This window comes from Lagopus muta, chromosome 3 (assembly GCF_023343835.1).
Source record: "Lagopus muta isolate bLagMut1 chromosome 3, bLagMut1 primary, whole genome shotgun sequence".
NCBI classification, from domain to species: Eukaryota; Metazoa; Chordata; class Aves; order Galliformes; family Phasianidae; genus Lagopus; species Lagopus muta.
The window spans coordinates 41,499,836-41,518,941 of record NC_064435.1 but is presented as its reverse complement, the minus strand read 5'-3'; the positions used below and the strand labels follow the sequence as shown (position 1 = coordinate 41,518,941).

The 19,106-nt window shown below is 41.8% G+C and overlaps 1 protein-coding gene across 5 annotated transcripts in view; it reads left to right on the top strand.

Annotated features, from left to right (window-relative positions):
- MAPRE2 (microtubule associated protein RP/EB family member 2) overlaps positions 1 to 19,106 on the top strand; it is an 87,424-nt gene that overhangs the window by 66,073 nt on the left and 2,245 nt on the right. For all 5 annotated transcript variants that reach the window (XM_048938741.1, XM_048938745.1, XM_048938743.1 and 2 more), the window contains 3 exons: positions 546 to 759; positions 9,863 to 10,002; positions 14,393 to 14,551. In XM_048938741.1, coding sequence (XP_048794698.1) covers positions 546 to 759; positions 9,863 to 10,002; positions 14,393 to 14,551 — 513 coding nt within the window. The remainder of the gene's footprint in view (positions 1 to 545; positions 760 to 9,862; positions 10,003 to 14,392; positions 14,552 to 19,106) is intronic.

The window sequence follows — 19,106 nt, the reverse complement described above, 5'->3', positions numbered from 1 at the left end:
GGATCTCTTGAAGAGTTGTTCACCATTACTGTGCCCACCTGCAGCACGTGAATTTCAGAAACAGAAATTGCCACTTAGCTGAATATAGTCCTACTCCCAGAACAGCTTCATTAATCACGGCTGCCACTGCAATAGGAAAGGAGCAACTCTGTGGAACAGTAGTTATGAAGGTTTGCATATAGCCACCTCAAAGGCTGGCCCTTCGTTTATTAATCATTAAGACCACTTGCAATTCCAGCATAATTTGCTATTAGGAGGGCAACAATGACAAAGAGTTATGAGATATATACATACACACACACAGACACAGACACACATATATATATATATAGCCTGTTCTAGTGGTTGGTGACCCTGCACATAGCAGGGGGTTTGAAACTAGATGATCATTATGGTCCTTTTCAACCCAGGCCATTCTATGATTCTATTTTATATATATATATATATATATTTCCAAATTAGTGTGCATGGTTTTTTGTTTGTTTGTTTTTTTAAATATAAAAATATCAATGGTTTGTTACTGGAAACTTTATTCTACCTTTCAGGTAATTCCAGTGGAAAAACTGGTCAAAGGACGCTTCCAAGACAACTTAGATTTCATTCAGTGGTTTAAGAAGTTCTTTGATGCTAACTATGATGGGAAAGAGTATGATCCTGTGGAAGCTCGACAAGGCCAAGATGCTCTTCCCCCACCAGATCCTGGTGAACAAATCTTTAATCTGCCCAAAAAGTCCCACCATGCAAACTCTCCTACTGCAGGTATGTTGTGTCTAAAGTAATTCTGTTTTTATCTCTGAAAATGATCATAAGCTGTGACCAATTTTACCTAAATACTAGTTAGAAATTACCACCTCATGTGCATGAGCTATTCTTTCTGTGTTGTCATAGACTTAGCATCTGTCGTGTCAGAAGTTAACTTCTTATGGTGTGCTCAGTCCTGTCAGCCCTGGGATGTCCCCCACTTGAACCCTTGGCATAAGTGTTGTGATATCTTCTGGCGGAGAAAAAGACATTTAGGATAGTCATCACTGGTTGTACTATTTGCATGTGTTTTCAAGAACAGGAAATTTATAACACAGTGAATTTTTTTAAGTTACTAAATTGTAAGTGTTGTCCAGAAAGCAGAAAAATAATAATAATGTGTGCTTTGTGGCAGTTTATAGCTCAGTCTTCTAAGTGAGCAGCGTAGCAGCTATTGCTCTTTCTTGAAAATACATCTGTCTTCTGACATTTTGCTTTGTATTTCTGCAACAGGAGTAAACAGTTAAACCTGGTCTTTGGTGTTTATTTAATATGAGCACTACTGGTCACTCAACAATGCCATTTTTCTTGGTAACTTGTTAAGTGAACAGAAGAGCAGGTATGTAGAGATTTAAAAAAATTTTTTTAAGTAATTACTAAGCAAGTGGTGCTGCAGTTAATTGCCTACAGATGTGTTGACTTGTACATACAGAAACACACACGTGCGTACTCTTAATTCCTTTATTGGTATGTCCTGAGTGTGCCTTATTTATGCTAAACCAATCCTCAAATAATGATTACTTTTTGGTTGATGTAATTCTGTGACCTGTCTTCTCATTAGCTCAGTTGTTGGCAAAAGGGAAGGGGCAGGTATCAGGCAACCTCAGGTTTAGACTGGCTTAAACTCTGGAATCGTACCCAGATTTCAGCAATCTGCTCTGACCATTTCTGACGTCAAAAGTGGGCATACTTGGCCAGCTGCCTTCATCTCCTTAGTGCTCCCAGGGAGCTGAGCACCTAATAGCTGGGCAGTACTGCTCTGAGATTCTGAAGTGATGGTGGTTCTGTTATCACTGTGTTTTCTTCACATCTTTGTTTCTGCATCATCTTGTATCTAAACTTTTGAATTCTAGGGCTTAGTATGCTATAATTTCCTGCGTGGTATCTTGCACTGCCTCTGAAAACTAAAAACCCTAGTGAGCATCAGGTGGTTCTTTTGATAAATTGGAAAATACACTTCTGTTAAATACAGAATTTGCCATGCTTGCTGATCCTTCTTGGCAGTGGTCTGTTTTTACTGAAGTCACAAATGTGTCATCCCAATTAAGGTAATGGGGGTGGCAATCCTGGAGAGGTAGAGTAGCTGCTGGAATGGAAGATGCCAGTCAGTTTGGATGATAATGCAGTGATCTCATGTCCTTTTGCTGGTCATACGAGAGCATGCCATGTGCCTTCAACATGGAGTAGGACAACTGAGATATGTGGTGTGTTTTCATCAACTTTCTTTTGGTCACGGATGTTTTGGTTTTTTTTCGTGGAAAGCTTCCTTCCTTATTAATTTAAGTATTGTCTGGATTTATGATAGGCAGGACACTAATTTAATGATAGGTGAAGTAAGAATTCTAGCTTTTATTGCTGCTTGCATTGTAGAACAGTTAAGTGTCGGTCACAGATTTATTATGTGCATGCAAGTGCACACTTTACTGGAAATGCAGGGATATCCATTACAGATGTTACAGGAACAATAGTGATACTACTTGTGTGAGTAAAACAAGCTTAACCATTTATTTTAAAAAAAGCCCAAGAAGATGAGGTCTACTGAGTTCTACAGCGGTTGAAGAAGTCCCCACTCCATCTTAAGTTTCATCTTCCACAGCAATGCAGTCATGAAGAGAGAATATATGGCCATGAATAAGTGTGACATCAGATGGCATAATTTAAATAGCTGTTTATAACTTTAATGCCAGTTATTTGTTATTCTGCAGCCATGAATCTTCAGTGAAATGGCTGAGGTTTGGGGCACAGCTAAACTTCACAGTTTGGCTTGACTTTGTTATGGGAGTAGTAAGCATTGTGGGCTGTTTGATACAACAACCTCTTGCACCGACTCAGTAAGTAATTGCCAACACCAGTAGCAGAGTGCCATAACATCTTGCCTTTTTTTGTTGTTACTTTTAATAAGTGTCACCCACTTTATTTTAACACTGAAGCTTTGAAATTGTAATGGATTTCGAATCACTAACAAAATTAAAAGATGCATTCATGATACAAAGGAACCAGCAGATCTTTTAATGTCATATGGAAGTTTTTAAGCAGTGTGCAAGTAGACAGGTATGTATCTTTTGTTCAGTGTTAGGAGCAAGTAGACTTCTGGGCACTTACGCTATATTTTTGTTTTTGTCACTGACCTTTAAATAGGCTTAATCCAAATTGATTGAATGTATGATCCAAAGTGATCGAATATTTTAAGGGAATAATGTATTTAGCTGCTAGCAATTCCATGTGTTCAGATGATTCGTATTGTTCCACACAACAGCTATTCCAGTGCCCTTTGCCAGACCTTTGTTTTGGAGTAAGTTAGGAGGAGGTGTTAATCTCTTTAATGATTCATAATAGAGTTCTGATGCTGTGTTTTCAGAGGTAGGCAAGGATAATGTCATTCAGTTACCAAAAAAGTGGTCAATTCCCTAAGGACTGCTTGCAAAGCTTACCCTAAAAGGTAGCTGCAGCGAGTTAGGATTATTTTTGGTGATTTAATCTGACTCTTAATCTCTACAGACCCACTATATCTGATAGTCGCTTTCTATACCACAAAGTGGCACGTATCTGTATCTCTGCAGATGCCAAGTGTGGTCTTCATTTCATTTTGTGAAATGACGTTAACACAAAGCAGAACCTGAGAAGTGTGAAAACACACCAATTTTTGTGTTTATTGGTGAGCACGCCAGCAGGCCCTTCCATACCCCTTTGGAAGGCACTCCAGCTGGTGAGTCAGGCAGGTCAAGGAGAATGCAGCTCATAAGGGCAGCATAAGCAGCTCCTCCATCTAATCTCATGTGCCACCCTCATCCTGTGCCCATCTTTCTCAGGAGACAGAGCTGATTTGCTGCAGGGTTTGGTAGTGCTGTGAAGGAAAAATGACTTCGGAACGCGTATATATTTCTTCTAGAAGCGGCAGGTACAGCGAGGAGTGCCAGGTAGACAAAGATCCCTGCTGGCAGATGAATGTGTTTTCATCCTCTGTGGGGTGAACCCGCAGCACAGCCCAACAACGTGGGCTCTGTGCCAGCAGGGCCACAGCTGCTTTCGGATAGGATGCCATCTGCCCACCCTGAGCTTTTAGGTGTCCTGCAGCCCCCTGCTTTTCTCTGTGCAGTGGTAGACAGCCTGCAGATGTAGAATCATGATTATTGGAAGGGATTAAAATATTAGCATGTTGTTCTTTGTGCCGGTTCTAATCCTCTCAGGAAAAAAATAAAACCAGAAAAGCTTCATCTGATCAAATTGAAAATTTTGATCCAGTTGTCAGGGTTTCAGCTTAGTGGCTTATATAAGATTTTCTGTGTATCAGAGCTTTTTGTATGGGAGAGGAGTGTCAAAAACGCATGACTAGAAGACAGCTTAATGAAATTAATTATTTACATATAAGCTAAAAATGTGAGAGATCCTTAGAACTGAAGGCTGATGGACTTTTTAGTTTGAAATACTCTGTGAGAGCAGGATGACTAAAGCAGAACTGGAAAATACTGAAGGATCACATGAGGGCTAAAAATAATCATGCTATGACAGGGAAAATAACCAGGGCAGAATGAACTGTTTGTGCATGGATGCTATATATATATGTGTGTGTATGCTGTCAAAGAGCCAGTTATGCAAGAAAAACACCAATATTCTGTAGGGAGATGGTATACCCTGCTATGGCAGAAGTGCTGCAAATTAATTTTGAGGGATAAATATATTCAACAAAAGCAATCTTCATCGTAGCAGTTAGTGGCATGATTAAGCATCTCGGGGAACCAAAGAGCTCATCCTGACGCATTTTTCTTTGCTTTCCACCACAACACGCTGCCTTTCCCCACATTGCAGGCAGTTGGTATGTCCAAGGGTAGCCCTGCCCGACGTGGCACATTGCTGTAGAGCTGAAGATAAGAAGAGCTGTAAAGTGACAACTGAAAATGCTTTTGTGCCTGGTTCATGCGAGGCCAAAGGAGAGTGTTGCCCCACAGGAACAGTGTGTGCAAAGTGGAGAGGGAAACAACTCAGGCATCAGACAGAGACCTCTCCTACCCACGTCAGGAGGGTTTAATTTTTAAAGCCACTGAGGCAGAGAAATGAGACCATATAACAACATTGCTTGCAGTGCAGGAGCAGGGCTTTTGTCTTTTTTTTGGGGGGGGGATCATTTCCTAATAGCTAACCAGGTAGTTACAGAATTGTGTACATCATAGGGTTTTTTCTTGTCTTTCTGGGAGGACTTCACATTTTAAATTTTTTTTCTGTTAGGCCTAATGTGAAATGCTTTCTTAACTGGAGTGCTTGCATGCTTGAAGACTTTTCTGGAGAAAATAGGGGTTTCAGCTGACAATTCTTTTGCCATTAAAATGTTGGGGTTTTTTATGTTTTAAGATGCAATTTGTGATGAGGAAAGGGCTGTGGTTTGTTCCTGTTTACCAGATCTGCTTCTTTTAAAGATGAATATGGACAGTCATACCGTAAGCAAGACATTCATCTAACCAATAGATTCAATTGTATGTTCTCTCTTGGATGACTTGGTTGAAATTTGTGGTCGTTCCATTTTCAGGTGTTTGTACAGACTTCTTACTAGTTCCCTGGCAGTGCAGAGCTCATTAGACTATACTGGAGCCAATAGCAGTGGCAGTGTGGAGAGCTGAGGGGAAAGGGGTGCTGCCACAACTTGGGGAAGTCAGTACCATGAAGTAACTAAGTGCTGCACTGCTCTGTATCAGATGCTGAAAGCTGGTTTGACTGAGGTCATTTCACTCCCATTAAGCATCAGTTGTCATCACTTGTGCCATTAAGCATCCCTAGATGGAATACTGTCTTGCACCCCACTGTAGCTGTAACAATAAGCATGTGTGAATATTAATTTGCTTACTGTTCTCACTTGTTTGTTTTAAATGGGCCGATATTTTAGTTTGTGAATAAATCGCTTGCTCTGCGGCCTTTTAGTGGGTTTGTGTATTCTTCTGTGGCATGAGTCAGGAATATGCATTCTAGGAAGCTTTACAATTTGAAATTAACATTTCAGTTTTTTAATTTGAAGATACAGTGCAAATGGTTCCCCATTCAATTGAAGCAATAGCTGTGAGGGGCTCAGCTGAGTCTTGCTTGCTCAGGGCTTCCACTGCTCTCACACACACTATTCTCACACGCATCCACAATGCAGTCATGCACGTGTTCCCTTGGAACTTTACATAAATATTTAACAGCATACTAATTACTCATGTAGCTTCAAGGAAAAATTGTCTCTAAGCATTAAATGGGTCTTGTCTGCAATACCACACTTGCAATGTAAAGTGTGACCTGGAATTCCAAGTCTGGCTTTGTACCCAAAACATACACAGTGCCAACATTTTGTGCTTCACGTTTTGGAAGTGTACATCTTTTTCATGTTTAGCAAAAAACGGTAATGGTCTTACTGACTAGTAATTGTTTCTGGAGTATTACAGTTAGAAAACTGCAGTGCATTTCAGAATTGCTTCATTTGGTTTATTTAAGAATGAGAACAAAATAACGTGTTCTTAGAAACAGTTGGTGCTGAAGTTCACTTATTGTTCTCATCCCTGCTAGCGTTACACAGGTAGGAACAAAAAGCTATTTAGGTGCCAATGAATGCGCCTGCAACACTGCTTTAAAAATGTTCTTATTTAACCCTTTATTGACCTCAAATCAGAGCATGCTGTGATAGAAGTTTTCACAATGTGGTATAAGCTGGCAGTGCCCTCTGGGTCCATCGGGCCCACAACCCCACTCCATCAGGGACACCAGAGCAGGAGCCCAGGCCCACATCCAGGCAGCTGCTGAAGGTCTCTGAGGAGCAGAGCCCACACACAGCCTCTGAGCAGCCTGTGCCAGTGCTCCTGGTATTTAAATACAGTTTGTTGTATTTCAGTGCTTCATCTTGCCCTAAGCACCATTGTAAGAAGTTTGTCTGTCACTTTAACTCTCCCCCATCAGATGTATACATGTTGATGAGATCAGCTCAGTCTTCCTTTCTCCATACTGAAAGGGCACAGCTTCCAGCCTCTCTCATAGAGGAGAATCTCCAGACCCTTTATCATCTCTGTTGGGCGCTCTTTAGTGTGTCCAGATCTCTCTTGTACTGGGGGGCCAGAACTGGACCCAGCTCTCCAGATGCAGCCTCACCAGTGCTGAGTAGAGGGGAAGGATGAGCTGTCTTGACCTGCTGGCAATGCTCTTCCAAATGCAGCCCAGGAAACTTGGCTTCCTTGCTGTGAGGATACAGTGCTGAGTTACATTCAACTTGGTGTTCACCAGAGCCCACAGGTCTGTTTTCTGCCATGGGGCTTTCCAGACATTTGGCCTCCAACATGTTTTGGGGATAGGGTTTTTTCCTGTGTGGCGCAGGATTCTGCACTGTTCTTTGAACATCGACAGTAAACGTGGTAAGGAATCAGTAATAGGTAACATCTGTGACACTGATTGCAATGCAGTTTTCTCAATGTTCCATGAAAAAAAGCTGATAAGAATATATTTTGTATGTAAAATATTTGTGTGAGATATTGTGCTTTCTCAGAAAATGGAAATAGGACTTCATAGAATGCTGTCCAAGCAAAAAACAAAAAACAAAAACCAACAACCACCCTGTTTTTTGTGATGCTGGCAATGTGGGATGCCTGAGAAGTCTTAATGAATACACGATCACTACCAGCATAGGTTTTCTTTTTAGATGGGCAATAAATATTTTCATGGAAGATGTGATTTTGGATGGAATTGAAACTGCTTGAGTTACCTAGCTCCTCTGAGCAATAAATTAGGAGTTATTCCACACTTGCACTAATTGACTGCAGGGTCATCATGGTGCTCAATAGCAAAATTATTAATGTCTATTAAAATCTTTCATCTCCATTAAGGCATCTGACTGTCTCAAGCACTTTGCACAACTCTTATCAACCAACATCTTTTAATTCCTTTATGAAATTAAGCTTCTGTTAGAAATGGGAAGCTTACCTCTGAGCTGATTCCAAAATTGATATGTTAGATAGATGTGCATTAAAGATTTTTTTTTTTCCTTTTCTTCTCCAGGAGACTTTTAATTAGAAAACCCTGGGCATTCTCTGTTGCAATTAAGTTCTATCCAGCTGTCACCAATACCGTCTGAAAGGCTCAGATTATTTAGCTGGCTTTTAACTGTGTTACTGAAATTGGAATATGTGTTCATTTCAGAGCTGATCTTGAGGGGAGAAAAGTCCATTTCCTTTGATTTGTCGGGACTTTATAAAGCTTAGTATCACTTTGCTGCAGAAATCCATAAGGCTTTGTACCTTTCAAAGAGCAGAACACAATGCAATGTATTTGGTACTGTCCAGCTTGCAGATAGCGGTGATGTGAGCTTGCTCAGCATGCGTTGTGGGGATGGCTCAGCTGCAAATTGAAGAGAAAATCTGGCCGTTCAGTGTTAGCTCTTGCTCTGTCCTTATATCTCTCTGCAGGTGAAAAAGATATGTGTCCTTAACTGTTCAGCTTTTTGTGATCCCTGCCTCAGTCTACACAGAACTGGCTCTCTTCACAGAGCTGTTGGACAGGAGAGGAAGCACTGTGTAGGGGCTGCACAGCCTGCCTTGCTTGGGTCATGTGCCATGGCCTCTGAGGGGAAAAGCCTGTCTTCTCATCGTGTGCAGGCACCTAGTGAGGAAGTCCAGCACTGCCTTAGTGTGCAAGAATGTCAGTGAGCAGAGGAAAGCTGCGTTGCCCAGCTAAGGTTTCACATCTGAATGGCCACACCTTGTTTTTAGCATTCAGTTCTCAGCTGAACTGCTTCCTGCATGCGTGGAATACAGTAAGAACTCTGAACCACAAAGCTTAGCTGGCCTTTGGGCTTCATGTGTCCCAGAATTCAGAGCCAAGAACAGCTGGTGGTAAAGGAAGGCTATAGAGCCCATAAGCATACGACTGTGCTTGGCTCTTCAGAAGAGCCAACAGTAAGTATGGGTGCTGCAAAGCAAGACTCATGACACATACCTGCTTAGTGAATCAAATAAAAGAGGTTAGAGAGAGGGCCAGGGCTTTTCTCTGTGTTCCTAGCCCAAGCAAGGAAAGTGCTGATTCCATCTGAAACCCATTTCCAGCAGGCTGAATTGAGGAGAGTGCTGCTAGGGGAGCAAAGTGCTGGTGACCCTGGGACAAAGTGCGAGGCTGTAAGCTAACCAGGAAGGACCAGCTCTGGCAGAGCAAGGCCTGAGGGACCTTCTGAGGGGTGTGAGGAGGCTGCAAGGTTTCTTTGTGGAGAAGGGCTGCCTGTGTGACATTAGCTGCTGCTTTTCCTGGTGGAGACATTGCTCTGTGCTCTGTCAAGCTCAGCTGTGTGTGTCATTAGAAACAAATAGAGAAGCCTAAGCAGATCAAAAGGGATCGCTCAGTCACCATGGCAACTGTGAGTTCACTGATGGATTTAGTTCTGCTCACACTGTTTGAATCTCCATGCCCTCATCGTAGGGATGGTTTATAGAGACAACAAGGAAAGTGTGGGGATGGTTTAGCTGACTTTATTCCAAGTCCATCTTTTTCCAGGGGGCTGAAGTTAGACAGGTACACCAAACATTGGGCCAAGGGAATTGTCTTTTAACAGCTCTGTTTTAAAAGCTGAAAGTTGCCGACAGCTAAGGGGACTTGATACTCCTAGGCTGATTTTCATGTGTTTTACTTTGAGTTACTTCCCTCTCAGTAATAAGGTCAAAGTAAAACTGATGAAAATTTGTTTTCCTTTTCCATGGTAGAAAGCTGGAACCTTTTCCACTGAAGTAATGGTGTGAATGGCTGTCTGCAAGTGAGATACATGTATTTCAGCATCAGGCCAATAGCAACATATTTATCCTGGGGAAAATATTTGATTTTGCTATTTATTGATTGTATTTTTTAGGTGCTGCTAAATCCAGTCCAGCTTCTAAACCGGGATCAACACCTTCTCGCCCATCTTCAGCAAAAAAGGCTGCACCGAGCAGCTCAGCATCCAAATCAGATAAAGATTTGGAAACTCAAGTCATACAGCTCAGTGAACAGGTAAATTTACTTGAGGCATAAAATTAGATGCATTCATTGTCACAGACAGGCATGAAATCTGATATTGCCCTCTGCTGAATGATATCCTCCAGAATTATGAAGGTAGAAAAGATTTAAATAGCCCAGCTGGGAAGAAAAAGAGATTTATTGTTAAAAATAGCATTTACCAGAGATGGCTGGTATTGTGCCAGTACATTTGAAAGGGAGTCTTAGGAATGCCAGGTGAGTCTTACTGAAGTATGAGAGTTTTATTACAGATGGTTTTATTAATTAGGTTTTGAAATGTATCTTTTATTTCAGTTGGATGGGAAAAAGCCCAACAATGTCTTTGTTCTTCTGTATTACAGATTTGAAATAAATCATTTTAATGTGTTGTGCAGAAAACAAGCCTGTTTATATTAGCAGGGTTAGAGAATTGCGGCTGAACCAAGACTAGCTCATTGCACTCTGCTTTCTGGAATGAAAACATCTGGGAGGAAATGTGCCTTTCTCGTTTAAAAATGGGTCTACCTTTATGAAAATGCTGAGTATATAGTGTTCTGCAACATAATAAAATGCCAGAATTTCAATAAATACCTGCGTCTGGCTCAAGACCATGCTGTTGATGATGTCAAGGCCACTTGTATAAATGAGACTTGACTGCTGTATTTGTCAGGGGAGTACAGAAAGGAAAAGTCTCATATTTTACAGCAAGAGCTGCCTGGCAGCTGCATACAGAAAGTCATTATTCTGGATTAAGTATAATTTTCCACAATTAAGGTCATTTCAGTTTCAGACTTTCATTGACCTCAACAACAGAGACCTTGGTTTGTTTGGGCACCGACTGCAAATTCCTTGTTACTCTTATGTGCCAGAGGTGGTGATGGACAGCCACATACCGAACACGACGTACTGTAGATTGTGTATAATTCTGAGCAGCAGCAAGCACAGCAGAGCTCACCAGCCTTCCAGGGTTGTTGCTGTAGCAGAAATGTTCTTAAATGTTGCACAAGTAATGAATGTATACACTTCTGATAGAATCAGAACCTTTTGTTATGTCATTTTAAGCGGAGTTCGAACATCATTTCAGTGTGGCTTAAACCGTGACATTTGTATGTAGAAGTCAGAAGGTGTTCACTTCAGCTGGAAGAGTCACTTTGGATATGAGCAAGATAAAAATATTTGATCTTTACTAAGATGCAAACAGGCAGTCACTATCACATCCTCTGCTAATGTATTCCTAGCAGCTTCCACCTGTGAAAACCTTCAGCTTTATATACATACACCCCTGAGGAAAATTAATGATTTCCTCCATCACAAAAAATAAATCCTAAAGATTTTGAAAGTTGGTGTTTTACAAGCTCATTTTTGAGAGACCTTTTCTAGCTAGAATCATCTGGGAGCCTTTTTTTTTTTTTCCTTTCTTTTTTCTTAATGCTGGCAGTACTTGGTATCTCATTTGCCACTAATGATTACTTATGCACCCCAGGCAAATTACATGAGCCAAAAAAGCTCTGCTGCAAGCCACTTTGTGCCAGGCTTTTCTTATCCCAGTATGAACATGTTGGAAGAGCCAAATTGCCCATTTTTCCCCCACCCTCCAGCAGCCAGGCGAGGTATGGGCAGGAGCCAATTGTACTTTGCTGTCTTGATAGAAAACATTGTTGAATGGCATCTGCAGTTATCACAGCCTTGTCTGGTTGTTAACAGACTTAATTTCAGCCCTTTCACAAATGGCAGCTGAGGGAGATTCTGACATTAAACTTCTGTGCAACTTACAGTGGAAAAGTTTAAGTACGAACGTCCATAAGCTATATTTTACCATAGGATTACTTGATGATCTATTTGCAATGATTGTAAGCCATGCATAACATTTGCTGGTTTAATGGCTCTCAACAATCTTAAAGTCTCTCTTAAAATGGCCATAGCTATTGCCTTGGCCTGTGCCAGTAAATTAAACACTTTCAAGGCATGTCACCGTGCACTGGAGTTTGATTATCTGTAGCATTAAAATGCTAAATGGTCCCTGCTGTGCTTTAGGTCTGCGCCAACTAGCACTCTCCCAAAGGGTTTCTGAGTGCAGCTGAGGAGAAAACACAGACCAGGAACATTACATTATGTACGGAAAAGGGACCTTTACATATGGAGAGTGGTCCCAGAACAGTTAACTGGATACTAGCATAGACATAATATCTGAAGACAGCACTGTCTTGGCTGCGTGTTTACAGCAGGTGCTTAATCTTCAGCCTGGATATGCAGCCCTATGAGCGTTCATACCACCAGAGGAAAGAGCAGTTAGTAAGAGCCACTGCTTTGCACACATTAACTGGATTGCAGGGGTACTTCTGGTCCGGACACCGCACGTGGGAGTGAACATCTGCTGTTCCTCCTACAGGATAAGCCTCTTGGCATCTTAATACAAGGAAACACTAGCATGCAGATGTGCTAATTGTCTGAAGGAGTACAAAGTAATGCATCACAGACATGTAGATGATATGCAAGTGAAGGAAAGTGTATTTGCTTTGGTTATAACAACATTTACTGAATGTTGCAGATAATTTGCTGTGTGCGTATTTTTTATGCCTTAATGATTCTGTTTCTCAAAATGGTGTGTACGTGGTGCAATGAAGACAGGAAACTGCCTTCATGGTAAATAGCTTAGAAGGTGAAGCTGCCTGTGTTGTTAGCTGCAGATATTTCAGCAGAGGCTGGTGGCTTTGCAGCACAGAGCAGGGGATCTGGCAGTAGTTAGGTTCTTGTTCTGTCTGGATGCTGGAGCTGCTCTCAAGGAATGCATTGCTACATTGCTGCAGATCCACAAAACATCTTAAATGTGAGGAAGACCCCACGTTTAAGTAGGATACACATCCATAGACCAAATTGTTGTAAACTTTTGATCTATTTTGCTATCTATACTTACCCGTGACTAAATGGTTAATTTTAAAGTGACCAGTCACTGTATCACTGATAGATTCAAACTACCAAGGGAAGAGTTTGGTGTCAAGCTCAGGTGGCTGCTGAGAGATGGATTCGTATGTGGATGAGATGCTCTGAGATCGTGCCCTGGCAGCAGGTCTGTTCTGCTGTCTGACACCTCTGGGAGTGCAGTCAGAGGTCAGAAGAAGGCATTGCCAGCTCAGCAGTTATGGAAAGATGAACTGCTAGGATTTAGAGGGCTGTCAAAGCAGTGCGTGAGCTCCCTTGGTGTTCTTACCGGCAAAGGGAATCAATCAGCTTGCAGTGGATCTGGCAGCAGGAAACTTTCTATTAAACTGTATCTGTTCACTCAAATGTCATCTTGATGCAAGTTAATTTATGTAGCACACTTCCTTTGGAAAACTCATTTGTGTAATTGCAGGGCTTAAAATCTGGATGCTAATTTGGCTGTAATTTGGACATGATTGGGGTCAGAGTGTTTACTGTAGGCAGCTTCTTCCCTGATTATTTCCATTGGTTGACACAGTGCTGTCTTCCAAATTTGAGAGCCACTTGCACATGTTACTCTGATCGTCTGTACCACTTTGGATAGTAATTCATGCTTTGCTGCCACAAAATTATTCTTTTTAATATATATATATATATATGTGTGCGTGTACATATATGTATGTATAAAAATATATTGTGACATCTGTCTTGGTTTATATGAAGCCTAATCCTTAATAGCTGGGTTACCCATAAATTATTTGCAGCAGACTTAGCAGTGAAATGAAAACCAACAGCGTAATCCAAAGACTCCTGTGTACAAGGAAAGGCTGACATTTAAGAGAATTTGTTGATAGTGACAGCACATGGACAAGACCAGAAAATCCATGGTGCAACCTGGTCACCACAGCAGCCTCGGGGTTCTGAGATGCAGATTTTGTGGTGGTTCAGCAGGTCAGGAGGCAGCAAAGAGGTGAGAAAACAACACGGCAGTGCTTGCAGCTGAAAGACCGTTTACTTCTCAACTAGTCCATTTCCCTTTGTGAGCTTTTCTGCTGGACCTGTGTGTTTTCAGGGAAGGAGATATGGTAGGTTTTCTATTAATCCGGGCAGAGTAATGGAATTCCAGTGCTGAATGTTTCATTAATTACCATTACATGACGTCTCTGGCAGCTTTGCTGGAAGCAGTGCTTTAAGTAGCGCTGACTCCTGAGCTGCCACTTCAGGTTTCAATTTGCAAGAGCCTGAGAAAACTGACCTCTAAGGATCCAAGGTTAAGATGTATCCAGGAGGTGTGACACAGTGTCCTGATTAGCTGTTTATTCTTTGTTGTGTTGCATTTCAAAAACAGTAGAATTCACTTTAAGCTATAAAATCAAATATGTATTTAAGGTGATGGTCAGCATGTGCAGTTGTGTACTTTTAGGCTGAGTTGTTTTGTCTGCAGCATGCCTCACAACTGATGCATCACGTACTGGTTTATGTGCAGGTACATTCATTAAAACTTGCACTTGAAGGAGTGGAGAAGGAAAGGGATTTCTACTTTGGCAAATTAAGGGAGATTGAACTTCTCTGCCAAGAACACGGGGGAGAGAATAATGACCTTGTCCATCGGCTAATGGAAGTCCTCTATGCTTCAGAAGAACACGTAAGTTCAAATTTAATGTGTATTTTATTGAGATAAGACAGCCTCATTCCATTAAAAAATATTGGCACAGTGTTGAGTGATATTCAATATGTAGGTCAGCAGAGCTGTAAGAGCAAGGCTTTCTATGCGTCCTCCCCCAAAAGGAAGCTTGCGTTTACAAACAACAGACTTTTCAGCTTGGGGATAGATTCAGGAGGCCAGCTTGCTTTTTGCTGCTTTGGCGTAGGTTTTGTATTCTATTTTAGCACAAGTTAATCTGGAAGGGGAGTGTGTATGTCACAATTGTAAATTGATTTCATGTGGTCCTGAGCCTTAGTTCTGTTTTGGTCCTACCTTTCTGCATGAAGTCTTTCACTCAGTGTTCTTTAAGGTGTTGAAGACTGAAAAGCAGAGAAATTCTCATAGAGGTGCTGATTGCTGTGTACGGCTGTGAACTTTCTCTCTTCCATGTGGCACTGTTGCAGTAGGCACTGTGCAGGTTGCCAAGTGCATAATTATATCTGCAGAGGTAATGCTCCTTAGCATTTTTTATCCTGTTGCTATAGGCAAAATTCTTCAGGATGCAAACGCAGTAATCCCCTATTACCAAAACTGCAGAAATGTATTGTCTACAAGATTAAACAAGAATCTGACTGCATTTTAGGCATAACGCTGTAGACACTGAACAAAGCAAGGAGCTGTAAAGGATACTGGTTAAATTCCTCAGATACACTGAGGGATAATGATTCGATGGAGATTTAGCTGAACTGCTCCCATTCATGCTAACTAAATCCCTGTATGTGCTGCTCTGACGATTGACCTCTCCAGTCTCCTGTGAACAGTAGCTTTGGCTCCAGAGCACATAAGCATCAGCCTAATCTCTCTCCAGCCCTGTGGCACTGTAGTCTTTCTTACATCTGTTCCCAGAAAGCTGCTGCATTCAGCCGACTCAAAATTTTATATCAGAAGTAGTGCTGAAGCTGCTGCTAACTCGTATGCTTTTCTAAAACAGACTAATAGAGAACCAGTGAATGCTGGGTGCAAGAGGGTCACAAGGCTGCCACCCAAAGGGGCCGCCGCTCAGATTAGAGGTGACAGGGGAAAGAGGATTTGTTCAGTGGTGTGGGACGAGTGATGGAGAGGCAAAGGAGGAGGAAAGCATTATTTTCACAGAAGTAAACAATCGGACACATTTGCCAGGCTCGTGATAACAGGCTGAAAGAATTACTCACATACAGTGGTCAGAGAAAATGTCCTCTGGATTCAGGAACAGTGATTTATTTATAAAGCAAAGCCAGAAAAGTCCTTCCTCTCCCCATACCCCTGCCACATCTGTCTTAGTTGGCTTAAATAGGAAGCGATTCCCAGCCAAGAAATGCATTTGTTACTTTTCTCACTGCAGTTTTCCCTACTGGCAGAACACATTACAAAATGTCCTACTTCAGCCCACATCTCGGTGCTTTATCTGCTTCCTCTGTCCAACCCTTTCTCTGTTGAAAGCACCATCAGTGCCTGCACATGAGCTACACATAGCAGCTGTGCTTATATCTAGAATGCATATCCACTTGGAGACCGTGGATGTCACTCCAGAAGTCCTCATCTCCCAGGGAAGAATGCAGAGGCCATTCCCCGCTCAATTTTTTCTGCCTTTCAGTGGGAGGATTCATCTTCTTTTCTTCTGGGGTACATTTATCCTCCTCACTATTGTAGGTGGACTGTAATGCACCCTCGTGCTTTAGCACTGAGAACCAAAGATTTTGTTTTCTTGCTGATGCACACTTCTTGCTCTTGTGCTCTGCTATGTCTCACCAGCCTGCTTTGCCTTTCAGTTCTGTTTCTTTCTTTCTGTGTAATGAAGTTGTTTCAGTTTAAGTTCTCTCACAGCATTTTGAGAGTTAATCCCTTGGTAACAGCAGTTTGGATTTCCCAAGCCCCAGATGGGAAATAGCCCCAATTCCCAACATAGACAATGACAGCATTTCTGATTTCTTGCTAATAAATTCATGTAGATCATCTTGGATTGTTGCTTTTTTTCCAGGATCACTGACAGTTATAAATGCTGCAGTGCCCATCATGTCTTTCTTTTAGGAAGGGGATGTGAGGTAACGCAGCTCACACACACTACACAAATCACACCTGACCAGAGCCTCGTGCTGGAATATCATGGCTAACTTAGAGTTTGTAGCTCCAATAAGCATTTGATAGTAATCTCAAACTGTTCCTTCCTAGCTGTAATTTGACAGACGTTTATTGTATTTATAGTGATCGTGTCCTGGTTTTTACTCCAACTGCTCTTATTCTGAAGGGAAAAGTCTCTCTGTATTTTGTGTTATGGTTATTTTAATCCTCATAAAAGATAAAAGATGTTGGGACAGCACTTAAAGTGCTCAGGTCTCCCAGTAGCTCACAGATCCCTCCTGGGAATTGTAGGCTGAATTCCTTATAGATGAACTCAGAGTGCAATAAAAAGTTTAGTTCCTACGAAAAGCATTCTCCACAAGTTTAATTATTGTAGTTTTGCACTGAAGGGATTTTTATCAGGTTCATCTTACATTTTTTTCATTACTTTTTTAGATATTCCAAATCCCTGCATAGTTTCAAGTAGGTGTCTTTGTAATCTTTTGTTTAACGCAATAAAGACTAAGCTTTTAAGACTCTTTTCCCCCTTTATTTGTGTGGGGTTTTGAGTTTCACAGCACAATTATCAATCCACGTGGGCTCCTCGTCTTTGAAAGATTCTTCCTCTTCTCCCTGGTATGCTTCTGTTCTAACTTCATTGTCCATCTTTGCTTGTGAGAGAGAGATGTTGTGACTGCTAGTATTGCTTACATTGGTCTGGCCAATCAGTCTGTAATCTTCTGTAATTTTCAAATACAGATTGCTGATTTGTAGTCTTTCTGCTTCTTTGTTTAAAAAGAAAATTCTTTTTAAAAAATCAAAATAGACCAAGAACAGTGTTTGAAAAGGATAGGTTTGGATATTGTAGGAAGTGGCCTCTAGCATTTGTGCTGTGACTACTTGTATACAAGATGGAGGTCTTGGATAGTACGTGGAGCATTTGGTAGTCTGGTTTTACAGCTTCTGTCTGAAGAGCTGGGAGAGGCTTTGTGTGTCATTATGAAAGCCAGACCATATAGGCCTTGGTGTAAAGTGAACGCACTGCTGCGTTTGCTTTCCTTGATAGGCTGTTGTGGCTCAGTTCATGCAGAAGCTGGGTGGATTGTTGCTCTTCGGTCTGTCTGTTGCACAGCTCACATTTTCAAACCAGTAGCTTAAAATTCCATTGGTTTTGTGACTTTCTGCTCCAGCAGGCTGTACGTCTGCTATTGCTGCTTTTGGGCAAGGCACTCACCCCCGTAGCAGCTGGTTTTCATCGACTGCAGCTCCTCCATCTGAGGGCACACCTGAAGAGTTCAAGGCACATGAACTGAGAGGTCAAAAGCAAGCATCTTTTGTAACGGGAGGCAGAGATGGCCATGGCCTTGTGATCTGAGTCAGAAATAAATGCTCTAAATAGACCTTCCACTGCTTTCCTTATTAGGGGATGCTATTCAAGGAGATTCCACAGTCCCAAGGTAATTGTGCATAGTGACTCTTGTCTTTCCCATTTCATGTATTTATACAAGCTGTGCATACTGAAAAGCACGTGTCCAATTCTCAGAACTTCTGTGCTGATCACGTAGGATTTACCATTTCCATCAAAGGTAACCCTGGAAAGAGAGGAGCCACCGCTCTCCTTCAGAGCTGTGGAGTACGTTCCCAAGCCGTTTCCTATGGCTAGTGACTGTGCCAGTTCTGCATGGAAGGAGAGCACACAGATGACCTGTAACACCTGCCTGAATATGCTTTCTATTTGGTATCTCATAAGAGCTGTATTTGTGGAGCATATTGAAGAGGTACATAACAGAGCAGCCCATAGCTTTAGGGTTAACCAGGCCTCAGCTTTCTTACCCTGTAATGCAGGATCATGTTCCCACAGCTGTCAGCTTCTGCCCACAAAGCTCCTGTGCTTCAGAAGCCTTGCACTCTTCCAACCCATTGGAGAGGATGTGGTTCTTAGATGCTATGCATGAAGGCATTCTGACTTGAGGTACCACATGTAATAAGGGCGTTGTTCCCCCCAGGGGGGCGTAAGACACTAAAGTGCAATTGTACTGATCAACATCTACCATCTAACATATCTAACATATCTGGCATCTATTGGACATCTACCTCAAAATAGCACCTGAGTGGTAGAAAGCTCGCTTCCGATTGAAATGGGGCTGTTTCTGCATTTAGTAAACAGGTGAATATTTCAGTGTTTTTCTGCAGTTCTATCAGCAAATGTTGGAGACCTTATTCACCTGTTCTTTTAAAAGCAGACATATTTTGCTGCCAGAAGGGAAGTACTTTCTTGTTGCATAAGCTACTTTGAACTGTTCTGGGAAGATTCACACAGGGCCTCTCTTTCAGTTTTGGCCTCAGTTTGTAAACCTTAACAATATCAATCTCTTACAGTCTGTTGTCCAAACCTCTTGCTTCTAATGAGAAGCACCGGGCGCCGGGCAAGTTCTGCAGAGGTATCGTGTTGGCTGTG